At 53.1% G+C, this 21554-nt stretch overlaps 3 protein-coding genes across 3 annotated transcripts; 1 reads left to right on the top strand and 2 right to left on the bottom strand.

Annotated features, from left to right (window-relative positions):
• Positions 1 to 561: 561 nt before the first annotated feature.
• On the top strand, positions 562 to 13429 carry LOC34624047. The gene is made up of 18 exons (XM_026335774.1): positions 562 to 783; positions 1014 to 1104; positions 1312 to 1391; positions 1614 to 1694; positions 1826 to 2032; positions 2158 to 2365; positions 2673 to 2742; positions 2882 to 3012; positions 3312 to 3427; positions 3522 to 3592; positions 3722 to 4061; positions 11006 to 11021; positions 11114 to 11317; positions 11923 to 11991; positions 12066 to 12217; positions 12416 to 12664; positions 12794 to 13042; positions 13265 to 13429. Exons 1-18 carry the CDS (start codon positions 562 to 564, stop codon positions 13427 to 13429), a joined length of 2721 nt encoding a protein of 906 aa, XP_026191559.1.
• LOC34623257 (60S ribosomal protein L28) lies at positions 5320 to 6132 on the bottom strand. The gene is made up of 2 exons (XM_022736386.1): positions 5912 to 6132; positions 5320 to 5491 (listed from the first exon to the last, which is right to left on the bottom strand). The coding sequence occupies exons 1-2, from the start codon at positions 6130 to 6132 to the stop codon at positions 5320 to 5322; spliced, it is 393 nt and encodes a 130-aa protein (XP_022590370.1).
• Positions 13430 to 15786: 2357 nt separating the features above from the next.
• LOC113146932 lies at positions 15787 to 16560 on the bottom strand (the record flags this gene model as incomplete). The annotated part of the gene is made up of 3 exons (XM_026335773.1): positions 15787 to 15822; positions 16224 to 16238; positions 16513 to 16560. Coding segments are annotated over 3 exons (99 nt in total), but the record flags the coding sequence as incomplete, so codon positions are not given.
• Positions 16561 to 21554: the final 4994 nt, after the last annotated feature.

The following is a 21554-nucleotide window of genomic DNA, read 5'->3' as shown; positions in this document are numbered from 1 at the left end:
GTCTATGTCAATAAGTTAATTGCTTTGATTTGCGTGCTTCGCGGGCCGGGGATACCTCGGTGCACGTTTCCAGTGACAGCATCCCTGAACCAGTGGGTTTTTGTCTCCTGTCTAGGCGAATCTTCGCCCAGTGGTCCTTGAATCCTACGAAAAAAACCCTCTCATTGCGCATTTAAACTATAAAGAAATATCTTGAATAGATCTACATTGAATGGAAAGGTATCCGCCAGCAAACGAGGCGCAGCGCATTTAAAGAACGGCCCTTAAGACCGTTCTCGACAAACGCTGCAGGAAAACATGTATACCGTCGTTACTTTGAAATCCCTTCAAGCCAAGAATATCCTTCAGCTTTGGTATGCCATGGACTCAGCATTAGGGGTGGATCTGTTATTTCAGCACTCCACGCGTAGTATTGCAACCTGAGAGATCATCAGACTCTCCATCAAATCAGACCATAGGGGTTCGTGGCATGCACTCGCTCAGTACAGCGCCTGGGGATGACCCTGGTATTTTTCTTAGGGGCGCTGCAATTTGTCATAAACTATAGGCGTAACTTCGACAATGACGCGCTCTATAGTGCTAAACCCGGGGGAGCCCGGATCTCCGCGAGTCTTCGTAGCATTTGCGCAACCGGATGCACCAGTAAACCAAGTATACCTCAAGGTACAGCCGGATGGGGGGCTTATCATTTACATGGCGTCTTCTATCGACAGGTCACTGCAGCAAGTATTCGACTACTACGCTTACAACGGATTTATGACAGCGTGCGGCTTCACTAAAATGGTGAGTAGCTCCATTAGAAACTTAGTGTGACTTCTGCCGCTATTTAGATCTCACTACACGGTATTACAAGGATGGACTTCTTGGAAGTCGGAGATTTGAGATTCCCTAGCAGAGTTCTTGCCGCTAAGTCATTGTTGGAATTGATTAATTTTGCAGCATGATTCCTTATGACTCCTCAAAATGACTCTCGGCAGCAAAAAAGTCTGAACTAACTGCATGATGTCTCTCAGTGCGTGGATAACAAGCTGTTTCCGGCCAATAAGAAGACTGATCCCTTGCAGCACATCTTCAAGACCACTGCAAAGGGGGAGCGGTGCATTGGTAAGGCTCGGTCGGATGTATACCCGACTTTCCTAGAGCATCTGAAATTTGTGGTCTCTTTAAACGCACGTGCAAAAAGGACCAGTGCACATTATTATGGGCGGACACCTGCGTTTTTAGTTCACTCCAAATCGCCACAAGACTGTTTAATGGTTACGGCTCCTTTGATTATGTAGTGGCGCCTCTTTTGTGTGCTGTGACATGCAGAGTACGACTCCTTTTTGCAGCTCCTTCACCTTTTGTCCAGGCTGAAGTTTCGGAAAGCTAATTTGCCGGAGCAAGATGCGGTGGGTAGCCCTATCGTGTCTTAGGCTTGCTTCTGCAGTCTAGGGATCTTGGTCGTCTTGATTGCATCCAAATGTTTGCACTAGTTACGGAAATCTGCTTTGTTTGACTTGTCCCCTGGCCTGTAGTCCTCCCATATGAGGAGCGCACTTTGTGGGGGTGGGAAAGTGTGTTTTACCATAACAACACTCTCCTGCTGTTTTGCAAAACGGCATGTGTTTCAGGTAAATGCCCTAATCGCCCATTTGTTGCATATCTCTCCTCGGCGTCAGCGGTTCCACAGGCTGGTCCACTGTGGAGTTCAGGTGAAGCTTGTTTGATTGAAAATCAGTCGTACTGCGTTTTACTGTGGCAATGAGGCATTTGGCATGGGCCTTCCAGTTGAGCACAACAACTGCGCTTCGGGCGTAAGGCCGTTATTGCGTCGTTGATGCAGGTGGCACCATGCTGTGTCGAGAAGTCATGCGAGGCAATGCCGGAAATAAAAGAAGCAAGCGTGGATTGTGTGCCTAGACTAATGGATCAGGTGGTACAGGAACGCCCGCAAACGGAAGAAGTAGGAATCATGGAGAAGGCTGAGTTGAAAGACGCCGGGGAGCAAGTCGAATTGGAAGGCAAGAGCGCCGAGATTCAAGTAGATATAGTAAGCGTATTTACCTGGCTGGATTCGACGCTGGGACGTGATGGTGTCCTATTTATTAGCCATGAACAATATGGCGTAATTGCTCGACACGTACTTTTGCAGACTTGGTTTGGGTTGAATTGCAGGAAGCAGAAGAGAGGGAGAAGGAGGAAAAGGAGCGTGAGGAACAGGAAAGAAAAAAGAAGGAGGAGGAAGAAGAGGAAGCCAGAAGAAAAGCTAAAGAGTCGCCCCCTCCTCCCCCAAAGACATTCACTGATGTTGAGACACAGACAGAATACTCAGGAAAAGACGCCCTGAACGACGTGGACACGCAGAAGCAGCCGGCGATTCTTAGTTAGTCTCTAAGCCCCCACAAAACTCCTAACTCTGTAGAACAGTTCTATGTCTGTCCTGGTTCTCGCCCGTGTCATGAACACCTGCCGAGTTTGCTCGGTTGCAATGTAGGCTTCGAGTCAGATCTGATTTTGCTGAGAAGCGTCTCCGGCCCTTTAAGCGGGGAACATGCCACCATCCAAGGAATCCATTGTTTAGAGTCCACGGCCTTCAATTTCATGCTAGCTCGATTGTATGTGTAGTGAGTAAGCCGTATTTCGTTATTGAAAATGCAAGGTGTCTCAGTACGCTGGTGTGAACTGCGCAGCGGCTCTCCGAGGAGAACAAGATAGCTTGTTGTATAGAGCATTCTGTCTCTACAGCGAATTTGTTCCAGAGTGGGTAATGAAACATGCTATGCGAAAATTCAGCATTGTGCGATGGGGCCCGTGAGTAGTTCCCCGGAGGTGCGTTCAAATGGGTGGCAATGGTGTGCACACCGCTCCAACTCTCAGTCTGCCTTTTTTTCCTTTGCAGAGCCAGCGAAAATCTTCTGTCGGAGATCAATTGCGCTCTGATGTTTAGAGATGGGGATCTTATGGCAGTGCCCATTCACCCCGCCCTGCACCGTCTTCCCCCCCCCCTTGCCCGCGAGTATTTTGAACAAAGTGAGGATTTTTGGAGCACTTGCTGCTGCTCTTTGAAGAGCAGCTATCAGAGCGTTTGCAGCGCAGGCAAAATTTATGCATTTTCAGCCACATCGTGTGCAACGGGGGGAATTCGTTGATCTGTATGAGAAATGAGGCCTTAAGAGTCAGGCTTTTATGAACTAGCGCTTTTCTTGCTGTTCCTAATATTGAGGTGCCAGGGTCCCTGCATCGGTGCTGCTGCAGTTTTATCCCGACGGAATGCCCAAGAACCTACGTTCGAGAAGAAATCACATCCCCCAGAGAAACCGTCTCCGAAGGAGCCGTCAGCGCCTGCAAAGGAGGCCCCCGCCACGCAGCGCAAGATGGACCCTCGGATCAATTACCGCGAGTTCAAAGTGGTGAGCGTGGTATTCGGTCGCCCACGAGTCGTCGTGTGTAGCGTGCAGTTTGCAGGGCTCCGCAATAGCCACCATGCAAACATGCAGCAAAGCGGCAGGAACGGTGGGTTGCTGCGCGTCTTGCTGCAGCTTGTCTTCATGGCGAGCCAGTGGATATGTCAGACGCAGAACTCGTACTGGGCATTCGTGAAGGTAGTAAGGTAAGTGCAGTCATGAATGAGGCCGTCCACGGATCCTATGACATGTGCACTTGGTGTTTGCAGCACACACGTACACCGCTTGCCCCTGAACGCTCGGGTGAAAAGCATTGCCTTGTGTGCGCTTGCCAGGGACACGCTGCTTCCCGCCCTATTTCGCTCGGACCCGTGGAAGCGGCAGGATTCGTCGGAGCTTAAGAACATGCGAAGAAAGAAGGAGGGGAGTACAGCGTCCTCTGGATCAGACACTGAAGAGGAGGAGCAGAGGAGCACAAGCCACACCACAAGCAGCACGGAAGAGAGTCTGTCTAGCAGGAGCAGCAGCAGCGGCGAGTGGAGTGGTCTTGGCCAGAAGCGACCCTCTCGGCATTTGCGTAGGATTTCTGCAGCTGCTCGCGACAGGGATCTCCACAGCAAGGAAGCGTACGGGGGCTATGACGATGAGCAGCGTAAGGAAGCACAAAAAATCCTAGTTTCCCTTCCTCCCCTCCCCCCGTTCCCACAGAATCCACGATTTTGCACAAAAAAGGATGCCGCTTTAAATACGAGAGGAGAACCCTGTGTAGACGACCGGTCCCCAGGTGCATCACACCCCAGGCCGCGCGTTTATTTCATGCATGCACTTTTGTTCTCGTGCTTCAGCAATCGGAGCTGGCAGCGTGTTCTACGAAGGTTCTGTAGAGGACACACCAGCACAATCCGAAGGGAGCCGCTCTGACTACTCGATGGAGCCTGAGGAGGATCGTGGCGAGCGCCGCACAGTTACTGGACCCCCCCACCCTCCCTGTTCGCCTCCCCTGGATAATTTCGCCGCGTGGTGCAGTAGCCTGGCCCCTAGTGCATGCGATTCCCCCGTCGCAGGAGGTGGGGGCTTTATGCGGCCAGAAATGCCTCATCCCCTCCGCCCCACCCTTGAGACCTTCGGCTTGCCGGCTGCTGGTTCTCATAGAAGAGACGCTCAAGGAACTGCTCTCTCTTTTGGCATCCCCATGCCACCCAGCTTCCCTCCCGCTCCCTAGCTGCCGCCTCGTTTCTTCCCGAAATCTCGGGGTTGCAACTAAGCAGCCGAAGAGCGGCTTCTATATCGCGCGCTGTAGTTTTCTTCTGGGATTTGCGCTGCCAGCAAATCCAGATCGTTTTTGAAATATATATATATATATATATATATATATATATATATATATATATATATATGACTGACTGGCGTAGTAACAGATACCGATATCGGCTGCGCTCTCAGCGCATGCGTGCTGATGAAGCTCCCTCAGCAATGCCGTATCTTCTCGGTGCTTTCGCTTGGACACACAGAATGTGGCGCGAAAGAAGCGAAATACTGTAGGCCAATAAATTATTATTAGCGTACTAAAGCGGCGGGCATCCTCATGGCTCGTGCACGACAGGTGACGACAGCAATAAAGCCCTAAAGCAGCAACGCAGTTGTTGACTTGCAATGCACGGCTTTCCCACAGGGAAAAAGAAGCAGCAGCCTAGGCCATCACCAGAGACTCTAAGTGCCACCCTGGTGAAGGCAAGACGAGTGTGGGGGGGATAATACCCCCACAGTCAGCCGTCTCTGCTCGGCGACAAAGAACCCCGCCTTAGGCCGCCTCTGTCTTGCACAAGAACGGAGCGCAGCTGCCCCTAGTCTCAAGCACAGACAGAGAAGCCTCCCTGCTGCCCCTTAGTGCTGTGGTTCGGTCGTCGCCTAGAGGAGAATACTACGGACGCATCTATTCTTCTTCGCTCTCCACTTCTATCGGAGATGTCTTGCACATCTTGTGGAAACGCTTCTCTGCAATGCGGACGAGGTCAGGCCTCTGAGCAGCCACCAGTCGCTGGATCTCCTTGGTCTTCTTGTGCGTCTTGGGGAACTTCTTGCTGGCAATGACGCGCTTGGGGTAACTGCAGAGGGAATGCAAGCGCACGCATGCGATAACTGGCTAGGGCCGAGAGTGTGGACACCTAAGTTAAACAGCAGGCAGGAGGGGACAGACTAATGTGTGTATGTCGCAAAAAGTGCGAAAGCATCCAGCAAAGCGCCTTGACGACGCACTCAACAGGAAACCACAAACAGGCACTCGTAGAAGCAAAAAAATCAGCTCCGCTGAGATGGCCCGGCGGAGCGTGACATGCAAGCGGCAAAGCGACAAGGCAGTACATATATATACAGCCAAATGCCAATGGGCGCAAACTGCTCTGTATTCGACAGATCTGATGGGCGCGCATGCGCGGCACCTGCGGGCTGAGAATGGGATTTCGCCAGCATGATTCTATCATGGGAAGGAGGTCTGTTCAGCGAAATGAGGAGGATATAGGACGCACCGCATTTTCCTGCCCGCCTTCTGCTTGTAGGAGAGCTTCACTGCGCAGTTGTTACCAACGAGGGAAAGGCCCACAGGCTGCTTGTGGCACAGACCGGAGTGGCGCAAGGTGTTCTTCTGCGTGAGATTCAGCGGCTCACTTGTCAGGATGATGCCGTTCGACTTCTTTAAAAAGCAGTTCGTCTTTTTGACACACTGCCACAAAAGCTCGGCGGACACCATCTTTGCAACACGGGAAAAAGCTGCTGCTGCTGCTGCTGCTGCTCCTAATGCTGCTGAGGGCGAAGGAACGCCCTGCTAAACCCAGGAAACAAACGAATAAAGTAGCGGCAATGCAGATAAGGATTCGCCAGCCAAAGTTTCCCACCCCGTTGAAGCTGCTGCAGCGCTGCAACGACGGCAGCCGCTGCCGCAGCTCCCCACAGCGGCTGCCTTGGCGTCCATTTGAGATGGGGCTGACAGTACTCGACATTCAATCCGTCTATTCGCTGCTCAATGTCAATAACCGCACTATTTCAGAATGCTCTGCCCATAAATCGCTGGTACCTTCGCCGGAAAAGGGTAGCATGGGACATGTCTAGCGGCCAGGAACTCTGCCTGGAGATGCAGCTAATCCGCCTCTTGAGGTGAAACGAACGATGGACTACACTGAAATACACTTTGATGCTCTCTGCTACACTACGAATAGTCAGCCAGGGAATAGTAGGGAAGGGGCTAACTGGTGCTCGTGCTCGTATATCTTTTCCTCGTGGAGTACTGCCAGCTCAAATAAAAAAGGCGCGATGTTGCCTGCGTGTGCACCATAGACTGCTATTTTTCAAATATCTGCGAATGATGGAAGTGCTTGGAGGGTGCAGCTACGCACACTGTCGCTGCCTCCATATTCTTAGGTCGAAAACCCTGCGGGCGCGGAAGTTGTACTGGAAACCAATCAGTAACTCGCAGTAAAGTTTATCTAGAGTATGGACAACAGTGTTGCACTACTTACTCGAGGATTAAATCGGCCTGAGAGAGATATATATATATCATTGTGTAACTTCCGGATGAGAAAACAACGAGTGTTCTTGGAGCCATGCATATTAGGGGGAGAAACACTTCACTGTCTTCTTGATGCAGGAGGAGTCATCCACCTGCAGGGATTGCTGCAGTTTAAGCTTTCTTGCAAGCTTTGCTTCCCCAGAGTATACCGAGTTCAGCTTAATAGCAAGCTCTGGAAAACTCGGAAATCTGAAGCAAGGAAGCCAATCAACAGGTTGAAATGCTGAGCAGTAATAAAAGCGCTGCAAACCAAAGTCACGACGTAGAGTTACAGCCAATCTATCAGTAAAGGACTATTTGGTTCAGGGGCAAATAGCCTAACTGCTGCGTCTTTTAAAAGTAAGAGCGTATGGGGATTCAGAGCCTACGGATGTCGGGTTGTGCCAACCAGCCTTCGCTTGCAGGCTGCGATGGGCGGGAAAAAACGTCAGAGACGAAAACGCTTCTCCTGCATAGCCCCATACATCTCCTCGGCAAAGTACCCGCTTTTGTTGTGGGAAAGTGGGTAGCGTGATCCGGAATTGCGAACGCATGCGAATACCGGAAAACGCGAGGCACTACCACGTTGAGCATGACCTTTTGTGGCTCAAAACAGAGCGGGGAGTCTGGCGCTTGTAAATGGAAATTAGGGTTTCACCGGGAGTTGTGGAAGTGCTAGATTCGACGACTATTGATGGACGAGAAAAATCACAACCAATGTTCTTGTGAACTGGATGACAAACGTCAATCTCACTGGTTGACGAAGGAGCAAGTGCAAGATCCGTTGTCTGCGGCAGTACTTGAGACTCTGGTTAAAGATTCCACTCGACATGGCCGGTACGTTTCATATTCCTCGCTAGTTGTCCTCCCCCAGCGCATGTGCGTGCCTGAAAGAGCTACCTTCATGCATGGATACTGCATCGAGTGCTGTCATTTACTATTGTTAAGGTGTTCTCTAAACTCAGATTTATTCATAGGAACAACAAGCTGTCTCTTTGTTCTGTCTTGTGCTGCATTTGAGCTTTGGAGACTACAATGCTGCATAGCCCAGCCTTTTTGCATGCAACGACTGCTCTGAGGTGCGGAGATACCTCTGAACTAGTGGAAATCTTGGTTTCTTTCACGCATTGTCACTTCTTCTGCGTTCCCAGAGCCAGGGGCTCACAAATTCTAGCGCTCCGACTACAGCGAGTCATCAAGTGGCTGCAGTTGTGTTGGTATGGTCCCTCGTCAGTTGATGGCAAGTGTGGGTGCCTTTCTGCTCTTTTTCTTTTTATCGGTGATTGCAAAATTTGTTTCTCTCATAGGCCGTTTTTGCAGCTTTCCCTGCTTAGGGAGTGGTGAGAAGCCGAAATGCATTCGCGTTTCTACATGCAGTTGGTCTCGTCATGCAAGTAAGGAAGACTGAAAGCGTGTGCTTTAAGAACTAAGGAGTAGATGCAGCGGGCAAAGCTACGCTCGAAAATTTCCTGGTAGACTAGGTTTAGTTATTTAGGAGCTGGTGAAGAAAGGCCTGGTTAGTTTGGCTGATCATACATCGTTTTTGTTAAAAAAGCGTTGGCTCCATAAAGGAGGACAAAGTTGTGTGTGCTTGCACTAGATGCAATGCGAAACTAGCTTTGAATTCTTGGAGTACGTAGAACGTGCAGCTACTTCACGTATCGTAGCTGTGCCTCTCCCCTCATGGTGGAGACTCTGGGGGGCGCGTGCAGGGGAAGAAGGGAGTTATTTTCGAAAGGCTAAATACCCTTTGAAGCGTGTCTAGAGTCTGGACTTGAGTCTCTGCCGATGGGCAGCTTGAGATGGGTTGTTACTTTTACAAAAGTGTTCTAGTACAGAAAGTGTTATGGGGTGGTATCGGGCGCTGCCTTAGCTGTTTTTTTGCGAAAATAGTGCTTACTAACAGAAGCCTGAGTCAGGTTGAGGCTTAATCGACGTTAAATTAACATGGTATTGTCGTAGGAAGTGCCAGCGTGTAGCGTTACGTTCCCCAGTACAACTTCATCTGCGCAGCACACGCGGGCAGCCTTGCTCTGCACCGAATAGTACATACAGCACAACCGCGCGTTCCCTGCTGACCTCTATTTGATTTTAAATATGTTCTGCAGTGGTCGATGCTTGCATCTAGCTCGGTTCGGGGTGCTTAGTCCAGGGAGCCAGCAGGTGCCACGGACGCAGAACTGGGTGTCGCCTCCTGCCTTCGTCCTGCAGGAGGCGACTTCGGTGGGAAACGGCACTGCCTTGGGGGCTTAGAGCCTATTAATTGTTAAAGAGACTCTGGAAAAATGAAGGAGATGCTAAGCATACACCGGGTAGAAGAGTGGCACAGGCGCGCAAGGGCGCAGCAGCCGCAGTGGCTGCTGCTCCTGTGATGACCCCTGCTAGTCCAGTTCCGTCAGTCCGAGGGAGCAATGTCTCACAAGAATGTCGCAGCAATAATCCGCATTTCAGTGGCATAATGACACTGAAAACACGGATTCTTGCTGCTGATCAGACTGCTGCTGCTGCTGTCGTTGGTGGTGCTGCTGGCATGCGGGCCTGCCTTCCTGCTGTCCGATGGTTGCAGGAAACACGCGGCAGTGCAACTCCTCCGCCGGTTGCTGCCACACACACACACGTTTTCTCTCTCCATGAAGAGATGAGCAGCCCTCTGCGGTTCCAGTGAGGAAGCGTATGCCGCCCCATTTCTGTTTTTGTTTTATATTTTGTTGCTCTGCCGCGTTGCTGCACCGCCAGCGCCTGCGCGCAGCTCTGCCGAAGCAGCCATGCGGCGGAAGCGGCCGGGTGCAGCAGCAACTCTTTGCGCATCGTTTTGCCCGCAACACAAGGATTCGATGAGCGTTTCTCAGGTTTAAAGGCCTTCTACGAGAGCGTTGACAGCCCGGGAGGTGGTTCCTGCACTGCAGCGCGGCCTTTTTCTCTCGCTGCTCTTGGCACTGCAGTTGCTCCACGCGTAGAAGCTTTTGCACGTGGTTTTTTGTACAGGCAAGTGGCTGCGTGCCGCTGCCTTTGACCCTCTCTCGTACATGCGCCAAGCGTTGGCGGAAAAGGGCTCTCGTGAGGCAGCAGCAGCTGCTGCTGCGGGATGAAGGGCCAGTGCCTGCTACCTCATCAGAGAGGCGTTGCTGCTGCGTGCGGCAACATCAGTGCCAGCCGCAGTCTGCGCCCAAGCGACAGCAGGGGCTTTCGCCCTGTAGCTGCTTCTCGCCTCGTATTTGAGAGCGCTGCCTCCGCTACGTTGGCTACCAGTGGGAGCCGTGACAGCAACTTCCTCAGCATCCCTGGAGGTAGCAGCCAGAGCAGCAGCAGCAGCAGCAGCTGCAGCGGCGCGATGATTTATCCTCAGCAGCAATATGAGAGAGAGCGGCAATGCAGCAGCAGCGGAGGGTGGCCTGACTTTGTACCGCCTTATCACGCCTCCTTCTCCTACAGCAGCAGCAACGGTTCCAGATGCTATGAGGGCAGCAGCAGCGGGAGCAGCAGCAACAGAGGTTATAAGGGCAGCAGCAGCACGATCAGCAGCAGCACCAGGTGTTATGAGGCCGGCAGCAGGAGCAGCACCAACAGCAGTGGCAGCCACGGATCAGACTGCAGCAAGAAGACTGAGAGGGAAGATTACACCAGCGACAGCTGCGGCTTCAAGCAAAGCGGATATCCAATTCCACCGTATAGCAGCAGCAGCACCAGCAGCGCTGCCTACTATACGATCCCCCCCTTCAAATCGGACTGCTACTATAGTACAAATCAGACGGGCAGAAACAGCAGCTGTTACGCCAGCGGCACGCCTTTACAGCTTTCTTGCGGAAATGCAACGCTGGGGGTGCCTCGCCAGCAACACACTCAGCAGCAGCAGCAGCAACAGTCGCTGCCAAGCGAAGTGCTAGGCGAGGAGGGGCAGCGACAGCGGCTTTTATATCATCAAGGAGAACGGCTGCAGCAGCAGCAGCGTTCCCAGCTGTGGGAGCAGCCGTGCTTGCAGCAGCAGCAGCAACAGCAGCAGCAACAGTTGCGGAAGCCGCCATGTTTCCCCCCACCTCCCCCCCTGCCTCTTGCTGTTACGGATAGTGGAGAGGAGGAGCATTCATCGACTGCTTGTCTTGGTTCAGTAAGACCTTCATGTCAAAAGGCGCTTCAACGCTTCAGCTGCCACCAGCAGACGGAGCAGCTGGACGTGGCAAAGATGCAGCAGCAGCAGCAGCAGCAGCAGCAGCAGCAGCAGCAGCAGCAGCAGCAGCAGCTGCAGCTGCAAGACCATCAGACCGCCAGCTGTCTCGCCGCATGCACCAGCGAGGGGTGGCCCCTGCAGCAGCAGCTGCAGCAGCAGCAGCAGCTGCAGCAGTGGGAGCAGCTACAGCAGCTGCAGCGGCAGCAGGAGGAGAATCAGATGCGTGTACAGCGCATGCTGCAGGAACTGCAAAAGGAGCAGCAGGAGAACCTCCACGAGCAGCAGCAGCAGCAGCAGCACGATCTAGAAGTCTATCTGCGTCGGCAACCCACGAACAGCAACAGCAACAGCAGCAACAGCAACAGCAACAGCAACAGCAGCAACAGCAACAGCGAAAGCAGCAACAAGACAACAGCGATTAGCAGAGACAATGCGCATCGGGGATCATGTGTCTTACCTCTCTTTGGCGAAGAGCAGCCGGAGCAGCAACAGCAGGAGCAACACTTACGCGTCCAAGCTATTGAAGGCAGGAGGGGAGTTTCGACATTCGGATTACAGCACCCATCCCATCCTCAGCAGCAATTGAAGCAGCAGCTGCCTTTACAGCCACAAGGGCAGCACCAGGAGGCGCTGCATCTCCAGCAGAAGCAGCCGAAATACCAGCATCTGCACAAGCAGCAAGAGCAGCAAGAGCAGCAAGAGCAGCCTTTTCGGAAACACAATCAAGAGCAGCACCATCATCAGCAGCAGGAGCAGCAGGAGCAGCAGGAGCAGCAAGAGCAGCAAGAGCAGCAAGAGCAGCAAGGCTTTGTGGATTATTTTGACGGCAGCAGCAGGAGCAGCAGCAGCGTGTTGCAGTGCGTTGCTGGAATATCTCAGTTGGGCACAAGCGTCCAGCAGCAGGCGCAGTCGCAGCAAGCGAAGGATTTCGGGTGTACAGACACTGCCGCTACTGCTGCAGCAGGGGCCTTAGAAGCTGCAGAGGCGACAGAGGCAGTCAGCCGTGCTGCTGCAGACGAAGGCAAGAAAGCGGAAGGGGAGGCATTTGCGCAGGCAGCAGTACCAGACGCTGATGAAGTGTCACTTCCCGATGCAGGGGGATTCGCATCGGCTGCTGCTGCAGCAGCAGCAGCAGCAACAGCAGCAGTTTCGTCAGTGCAATCCGAGAATACATTTCTCTCGACTCTCTCTGCTGCTGCGCAAGAACGTATGCGGCTCCTGCGGCAGCGACGGCAGCAAGCGCAACAAGGATTGCTTTGTCAGCAGCAGCAGCAGCGAGAAAGTGAGGCACCATCAATTCAAGTCCGTCAATCTACGAAGCAGCAGTGGATGTTGCAGGGGGCACATCAGTTTCGTGAGCGCAGGCGAAGGCAGCAACCGCAGCAGCAGCAACAGCTCAAGCAGGAACAAAGCCTTCCGCTGGTGTGGATTGACTCCGACTCGCTGGTTGTAGTCATTGACGATGAGAGAGAGCAGCAGCAGCAGCAGCAGCAGCCCACAGAGGGGCAAACAGTCGAGCAAGCCGCTGCTGCCCTCAACTCCTCTGCAATAAATACAGTGGTTGGTGCTGCAGCAACTGTTGAGGGTGCTACAGCGGCAGTAAATGCTGCAGCAACTGTTGAGGGTGCTACAGCGGCAGTAAATGCTGCAGCAACTGTTGAGGGTGCTACAGCGGCAGTGAATGCTGCAGCAACTGTTGAGCCAGGCGTGAATCACTCGGATAAGGCTGCTGCCGCTAGTAGAACTGCGCGTGGAACGGGCTCCGCTGCAGCAGCAACTGCTGCTGCAACGGAGGCTTTGCCGCATGCTGAAGCACTTCAGACTGCCGATCGAGCAGCAGAGGCTGAGACTGCGACACTTCGGAAGCCTAGTGCTGTTGCTGTCACAGAATTATCACCAGTTGAAACGGATGACACGTCTAACGCAGGTGCAACGCCGTGTTTGACGCAAGTGCAGCAGCGCATGCTTTTGAGGAAGCAGCAGCAACAGCAGCAGCAGCAGCAACAGCAGCAGCAGCAACAGCAACAGCAGCAATCGAAGATCTCGAGTGCAAGTGTTACCGCAGGAGGGAGTCAGCCTCGCAAGCCGACGGAGTGTCGCAGCAGCACAAGCAGCAGCACAAGCAGCAGCAGTGGCAGCCGAGGGGTGTCTTTGAAGGTGGAGCTGCATCAGCTTCACGCAGATGCTGCGCGTCTAGAGACGTTGGACACGTTGCTCCATGCGAGAGCAGCAGGGGTTGCAACGAAGGCTAAAGTTTTACAGAGAGAACTCAATGCGGCAAAAGCCGAACTGGCGCGCCTTCTCGCTCAGCGTGTATGCGTTGGATGCTGCTGCTGAAGTCTGCCCTTTTCAACGCTGAGGCGCTGCTGCTCTGGAGTTTTCTGTGTGTGTGTTTGTGTGTGAGTCTGTATGTGTGTTTGTGTGTGGGTCTGTGTGTGAGTCTGTATGTGTGTTTGTGTGTGAGTCTGTATGTGTGTTTGTGTGTGTATGTGTATGTGTATGTATATGTATGTGTATGTGTATGGGTGTGCATGCGCTGCTGCTGCTGCTTACGCAGGCTGCTGTCACACGACAGCTGCAGCAGGCGAACAAAAAGTTACAGGAGCGACGGCACCAGCTCATTCGGCTGGCAGCGAGACATGCGAATGCAGCAACAGCTGCAACAGCTGCAACAGCCATGCGGGCTGCTGGTAGCGGTGCTGCTGCTGCTGCTGCTGCATCTTCTGCCAAGCGCCTCTCTGCTCAGTCTGCCGCAGCGGCCTGTGCTGCTGCCGCTTTGGCTGCTTCCCCTGCAGGGGCATCTTCTCCTCCTGGCACAGCAGAATCGACTCGCGAGGAGCCTCCTTCTTCATCAGTTCCTTTAGCCAGTGCAGCACCGGCGTCTGCCACGCAAAGGCATGCAGAAAAACGCGCTGTCAGCAATGCGTCAGACTCCATGAAAAAGGCTGAAATTGTTGATTCCGCTGCGCCGCTATCAGCAGCGACGGGCAGCACAACCCTTGCCAAACCAGACGGCGAGGCGCCACCCAGGGAAATGGTGGCAGCAGAAACAGCAGCAACTGAAACAGCAGCAACTGAACCAGCAGCAACTGCAGCACCCGGTGGGGAGACGCTGTGCTTATCTGACAGAAAAAGAAAGCGCAACGGCTACAGCAACAAGGATATGTCTACTGTATTGCTGCCCAAGTGGTTTTGCGTCTCTGCCTCGCAAGAGGGTCAGATGAAGCGGCAGCTGGAGAGCTGTACGTACACCTCAGCTCTGAGCCAGTGGGACCTGAGTGGCTTGACCAATGGGCAGCAGCAGCAGCAGCAGCGGCAGCAGCAACAGCTTGCAGAAGCGCTTGGAGGCGAGAATGCACTTCGCCCTATTTGCTGCTATTCGCTTCTGGGAACTTGCCGCAAGAATTGCACCGATATACATCTCTAGCGCACACCTGCAGGCATGCTTGCATGCACATGTTGTGTGTGTCTCTTGCAGCCTGACAGGCCAGCTGGGAGCCAATGTGGGGGTGACACACACACACACACACATACACATACACATACACAACGTTTTGACAATTCCCACCTTTTATGCGCTTGTTTACCGCCTCCCGCATGCGCGGCGACAGCGAGAGCAATACGGCGGGCAGGGAGGAGAGAAGCCTTGCGTTTCTCCCTCCCTCCTCGCTATATATGTGTGTATGCTTACAGTAGCAGACGGGGAGTATACAGATCGTTTTTCCACGGCGTAGATACACACAGTTCTGCCAACTACCCTGCGTGCTAGCTCGCTGGCTAAACTGCGAAAGCGGATGGCCATAGGAGGGCGCCGTTAGGCCGCAGGAGTAGAAATAGCACCAGCAGACGCAGCGCCTCCTCTCTGCTTTTTCTTATAGGACGGCTGGCGCAAGTTTCCCACGAGGCGTAGCGAGGGTTAAGTCCGTCAAGTTTAGAAAGAGGAAAGGGGAGTGTGTCTGTTAGGGGATGACTTCCTCTGCCAGCACGCTGCCGCTGGGGGGCTCTATTTACTCCCCAGCTCTCTTTACAAAAAATGCGCTTTGTGGCGAGTAGTGTCTTCTTCGAAGGAAGGGTCGGGAAGACGAGTCTGCAAGTAGGCTTCGAGCTGTGAGGGAAGGTGAACGATAGGAATTCGCTTTAAGGGCCTGCGCTGGCTAGCGCCCCTAAAGCCGCCAGCTAGCTGGTTAGCCGCAGGTTAGAGCCTCTCGAGGGCTGCTCTGTGGGAGCACACTGCAGGCGGGATTCTTGTGCAGGGGATTTGCCATTGAGGGGTAGGCTTCGCGTTTCGAGCCAGATTGCGGTGTGGCAGCTGCAGTGGTAAGGCTGCAGAGCCGCGAGGTGGAAGACGGGGGATTTATCGAGGCGTTTGACAGCCGCCAGTCAGCGCCTTCGCCAAGGACTGCCTTAAGCCATGCACGCCTTCCGATCGCAAGAGGGGAAGGGAGGCAGAGAAACCTTGCGGCAACGCACAGCGCGAGGAGGGCTTTAGCTCCGTCTTTCCCCCATCCCTCCCGCCATGCTGCTACACCGAAGAAAACTCTTCCCCTCCCTTTCTCCCCCCAAACCTGTCCTGAAAACGCCGCCAACTCACGCTGCCTGCTGCAGCGCTAACGCCGACAGCGCGACAGCATCCCCAGCGAAATCGATTTTTTCACGGATTCTTTCGAGCTGATCTCGCCTTCTTGGGGGGCCTACTAGTCGTGCTTCCCTGCTGCTGCTGACTGACGTCGCTGCCATCTCCACCCGCCCCTGCTGGTGTGCTCACCACGCCAGTTCGCCGCAGTCGTGATCTGTAAAGGCAGCAGCAGCATGCAAAAATCACGAAACGCTACTCTCCACGAAAATGTGCATGTATTTTTACACGCGAGCGGCGTCAAAATGCACCAACGCAGCTCCAAAAGAAGCTACCCAGCTGCTCTGCTAGCGGCGCCTCGAAAAAGCAATAAATTAGTTGGCCTACTTGGAGGATTGTGGCTGCTGCTGCTGCTGCTGCTGCTGCATCGGAACAACCCCCCCCATGGAGGTAAAGGCGTGAGGGCTCATCCCCGGTTGCAGCATTGGCTGCTGCTGCGCCGAGTGCTGCATCATATGCTGCTGCTGCATCATGTGTTGCTGCTGCATCATGTGTTGCTGCTGCTGCAGCAGCTGCTGTTGCTGCTGCTGCTGCATCTGCAAGTCATGCATGCCAGGAACCATGTAGGGCTGCTGCAGTGGGTGCACGCCTACTGGGGGAGGCTGCTGCTGCTGCTGCTGCTGCTGCATCATTTGCTGTTGCTGCATCTGTTGATGCTGCATGAGCTGCTGCTGCTGCAGCTGCATGTGCCGCTGCTGCATAGGCAGCGCCTGAGGCATCTGCGAGGCCTGGGGTGGCATGTGCTGCATGCCCTTATACACCTGCTGTTGCTGCTGCGGCTGCTGCTGCTGTTGCTGCTGCAGGTGCTGCTGCTGTTGCTGCTGCTGTTGCTGCTGTTGCTGATGCTGCTGTTGCTGCTGCAGATGCTGCTTTTTAATGTGGCTTTGTGAGTGCTGCACCATTTGCTGTTGCTGATCAACCATGTGTATGGGAGGCTGCTGCTTGATTTGCATCTGCTGCTGCTGGTGAGCCTGTGCTGCCGCCTTGTTGCTCTGTGCTGCCCCGTAACCTGTCAAGCAAAGGCAGTCGGAGCGGCAGCAGCAGTAGATGTAGACAAAATGCAAAGCAGCACAAGCAACAAGAGCAGCTCAAGCAACAAGAGCAGCACAAGCAACAGCCTCACTCCTCTTTGATCGAGAACCTGCCCCTGGTTGTGTTCTGCCACTCGTCTGTTTTGTTGCTGGAGCCGCTGCTGCTGCTGAACTGTCATGCGGATGTTGCGCCGCTGCAACAGACTGCTCCCAAAAGTCAAGCTCCTGCACAGTGAACAATATTCACAACGCAAAGCTGCAAAACAGCTGAGTCTGCCGCTGCTGGATCCTTAGACGCTTACTTTGCGAAATCGAATACAAGCAAACCGTCGTAGCACACGCAGTAACTGCATGCAAAAAAGGCAGCTACAGGCAGTTTTTTGCCACTGCACGCACCGCTTTAAGCTTTTCCATGTGCATCTTCAGAGCCACGAGCACAGAAACGTCTCCTCGCAAAGCCCTGAGACAGCCGCAAACAGCCAAGCCGCTTGCAGCACAGATAAGACACCACCGCTGCGGGGAGAGAGACAGAGAGAGAGAGAAAGAGAGAGAGAGAGAAAGAGAGAGAGAGAGAAAGAGAGAGAGAGAGAGAGAGAGAGAGAGAGAGACAGAGAGAGAGAGAGAGAGAGAGAGAGACAGAGAGAGAGAGAGAGAGACAGAGAGAGCAGCAGTAGCAGGAATCGGCGGCAGACTTGGGGTGCACGAACCACTAACACGTCAGAATCAGAAGGAGGAGAAGAAAGAGGGAAAGCAGCAGCAGAAACAAGTGGCAGCAGCAGCAGAAACAAGTGGCAGCAGCAGCAACAAGTGGCAGCAGCAACAAGTGCAACAGGTACACCATCAGCGAAAAACTAGCTGCCACGAAGACTGACGTATAGGCTTCGACAACTGGGAATGAATTGCAGGTTGGTTTGGGGGCGTTAAAAGAATTTAGATGCTTTTCAACAAGCTCCGCCTGCCGCTTTGGCAGCCGCTGCTTCTGTTGCTGCAGCACGCTGCTGAGCATTGTTGCAGTAGGGGCAGTAAAGTGCAGCAACGGCATTGGATCCTGCGACAAACCGCACACCAACCCCACCACCCTTAACACTGCATTCCAGCTCCGTCAGCATCGATGCTACAAGCACGTAGTCTATTGGAGGCAGCAACAGGAGCAGCAGTGCAGGCCGTGCAAGTAATGCCATCTAGCAAAACGAAGAGCTTCTACGAAATCTCCCTTCAGCTAGAGCAAAAGCAGCAAAAGCAGCAAAAGCTAAAGGGGTAGCAAAAGCAGCAAAAACAAAAGTAGCAAAAGCAAAAGCAGCAGCAAAAGCAAATGGCACACTGCTACAATATCTTCGGCAGGAACCTCGAATTTCCTGAGAAGCCTCCGCTGCTCCTCTCGCGTTTTGGTGCACTTCTTTGCTTCGACTTCAACCTGACGAATCCGCTGCTGCAGCAGCTGCTGCTGCTGCTGCAGCTCAGCTGAGACGCGCTGCCGCTGTTCTAAGAGCTGTCGCCGCTGGCGCTCAGCTACGACGCTGCAAAGAAGGCACAACAAGCGACAAAACAGAGCAGCAACAACAACAATCAAGGGAGGTGTAGCAACACGAAGAAGTTATAAGCAACACCAACAATCACGGGAGGTGTAGCAACACGACGAAGTTATAAGCAACAACAACAATCACGGGAGGTGTAGCAACACGAAGAAGTTATGAGCAACAGCAGAAGGACGCACACCAGCACACTTAAAGCAACAGTACACTGTAAGCAACAGCATCAGCTGGAGGAATATTGCCGCACTTATAGGAAAATCTGACGAGGGGATGCCTGCCTCTTTCCTCCTTGAGACGCTGTACCGCGGACGAAGGTGCACCTTCGGCTTGTGCTTTCGCAATTCGTTCATCAAACACCCGGAGAGTCAGTCTGCATCACAGCGAAACACGACAGTCTGCATCCGAGAGGCGAACTTCAGGAGTATGCCTGGTGGAAGCAGCAGCTCTCTCTCTAAGACCACAGAGCAGGCAGCCAATAGGCTTCTTCCGGTAAGCAAGGAAAGCGGAGAGCAGGAGGCATTGCTGCTGTTGTCGTTCGTGCCGTTGTTGGTGCGCAAGAACAACAGCACCAACAAAAACAGCATCAGCAGAAGCAACAAAAACAGCAACAACAACAAAAACAGCATCAACAAAAATAGCATCAATAACAACATAAATAGCATCAAAAACAGCATCAAAAACAGCATCAACAACAGCATCAAAAACAGCAACAGCAACAGAAGCGACAACAACAAAAACAGCAACAACAACAGGTATGCCTCCTGTTTCCCTGACCCTCCCCGTTTAACAGGTGAAGATGCGCACTGCACTTATGGAAAAAGTATACGGCGATGCAGCGCTACTAACGAGCGAAAATTGACGCATGTCTGCTGTCTGCTTACTGCCTCGCAACCGCAAAGTAGCGGCTTTTTAAGTCTTCCATGGACCGATTGCCAGACTGCGAGAAGCGATCCAGAATAACAGCCCATCTTAAATCGAAGCTTTCACACAAATTCCACAATTCGCGAGTCTCTGCGTAGCTCCACGACGCATCCAAACCCTTGAGAACCACACACAGCAAAAAGCACCTCACAAATACGCTTTGCTCGCAAAAAGAGAGAACTCGCAGCCACCATCCCTCCGAAGATGCAAGAACCCTTGGAGAAGGCTTCCATTTAGCAGCACCGTCTTGCATGCAGGTGCAAGAAGCGCATGCATGCACACGTGTGCATGCATGCGCTTCTTGGATAGAGGGGGAGGCATGAGGGCAGCACCGCTACTAGAGAGGTGCACAGACATACAGACAGACAGACAGATAGGCAGACAGACAGACAGGCAGATAGCAGAGACATACAGACATAGAACACAGATAGGCAGACAGACAGATAGGCAGACAACAGAGACATACATACAGCACAGAAAGATAGGAAGACAGACAGATAGGCAGACAGCAGAGACATACGTACAGCACAGACAGAAACACAGAGAGCAGCCGCGCTCCTCAACAGGAGGATGCAAAAAGATGCAAATGCGAAGGAAATGCATCCTGTACAGCGAGCACACAGCGAAGAGCTATACATAGAACGACGGCAGACAGACACCATGGGAGCCATGCAAAGCGTCTCGCGTGGTAGCGTTCGAAAGACAGCAGCCGAAAGTGAGATGCAGTCATCAAGCTCCAAGGGGTGAGAGGTGGGAAGAGGCACTAAAGGCATGCCGAGATGACGGGTAAAAACGCCGCGAGCAGAAATTGCACAACGAGCAAGGAAGGAAGAGAGAAGGCACATGTCACATGTCACGTCATGTGCGCAAGCAGTGTACGGCCCATGGAAGCCTCTGCAAGGCGCAGCTTTTGCTCTCCTGCCAGAAAGACGCCACACGTCGAGGATTCGACCACAAAGCATCAAAGAAGAGGCGCTCGCCCTCCAGTCTTGTCTGCGTTTCAAAGGCTCAAGGCGGTATAAGCTCAAGGAGACTTCTTTGAGAAAAAGACACAACACGTACCTTTATGGCCTCATCGTAGATGGACTGCGTGAGGGGCGGGTGCTGAATCTTGATGTGGAATTTGGCGTAAACAAACTCGGCATCTTCATCGACCTGGAAATACTTGAGGCGATCATTCACCTCCATTTGCTGAAGTCGTTCTTCTCCCTGCAGACGCAGCTCTTCTTGCTGCTTTCGCAGCTGCTGCAGCTGCGCGTCTGTCACACGCTGCCAGCGCACAAGCCGCAGACCTTCAGAGCCTCGAGCCTTGTTTTGAAAGGCACAGAGGCGCCACTTGGAGATGCAGCCTGAGCGGTTGCTTTTTCGCTGCAGAAGCAAGGATATTGCACACCACAGGCGAGCGCAGGACGCCTTCAGCAGCAGAACACAACATTTATTTAATTGTTCTTGAGCAATTCAATAAAAGGCGGGAGGAGGACGTTGCAAAAAGAAGCAACACGATTTCCGCGATGGTGCTGCTGCCGTTCTAATAGCCAGGGCAGCGCATATTATTTCGACGCAGGGACTGTTGTTGAGTATACCGCATGCACTGCTAGAAATGCCATGGGAATACACTGCCTAAGACTGCGAAATCCGGCTAGCAGTAGCAGTGATAGACAGCACTAGAACGGTAGCAATAACAGACAGCAACTAGAACGGCAGCAACAACAGCAACAATCCACACGCACTGCACTGCTTCCTGAGGGAACTCGGAAAGCAACAGGTAAAGAAGGAATGGGAGCCAGCGCGGAAGAAGCTCCATTTTTCTTGCCAGGGTTCTGCGGCATGCGCAGGCACATAGTATACACAGAGGCAAGCGCCGTAGACGAGGCACAAAAAAGCAGCATATACATATATATACACACTCCCGAGCAACCGCTACGGCTGGAATGTTCAGGGGAAACAAACGGAAACCAGAATATCCCGGGATGGGGAAGGAGAGCAAGAAATAAAATTCATTGCGGAATTCACAAGGACTCCTCGAGAGGCGATCTAAACGCACTTAAGACTGGTCGACTCACCAAAGCGCCTAGCCCAATAACAGCAGCGGTTTGCTTCGGCGGAGGGCCGCCACTCATTCCTAACATATTGCACATTAGCTCCATTTTCTGGGGAATGGGGTGAAGGTTGTTGCTGCTTGCTCAGCAGCAACAACAACACCACAGGGGAAGAGGCACAGACGTCGGGGAAGCGGTGGTTCCTCTCAGGCCAGGGAAGATGATCGGCGCCGTAGCACCCACCGCATTCAGCGGATGCTTCGTTCCCACTCTTCTGCACCCCACCCCTACGACGACAAAGAGCTC

The sequence above is a fragment of the Cyclospora cayetanensis genome, unplaced genomic scaffold (assembly GCF_002999335.1).
Source record: "Cyclospora cayetanensis isolate NF1_C8 unplaced genomic scaffold, CcayRef3 CcayRef3_contig_8, whole genome shotgun sequence".
Taxonomy (NCBI): domain Eukaryota; phylum Apicomplexa; class Conoidasida; order Eucoccidiorida; family Eimeriidae; genus Cyclospora; species Cyclospora cayetanensis.
Note: the sequence above shows the minus strand (reverse complement) of the source record. Positions and strands in the feature narration are given on the sequence as shown.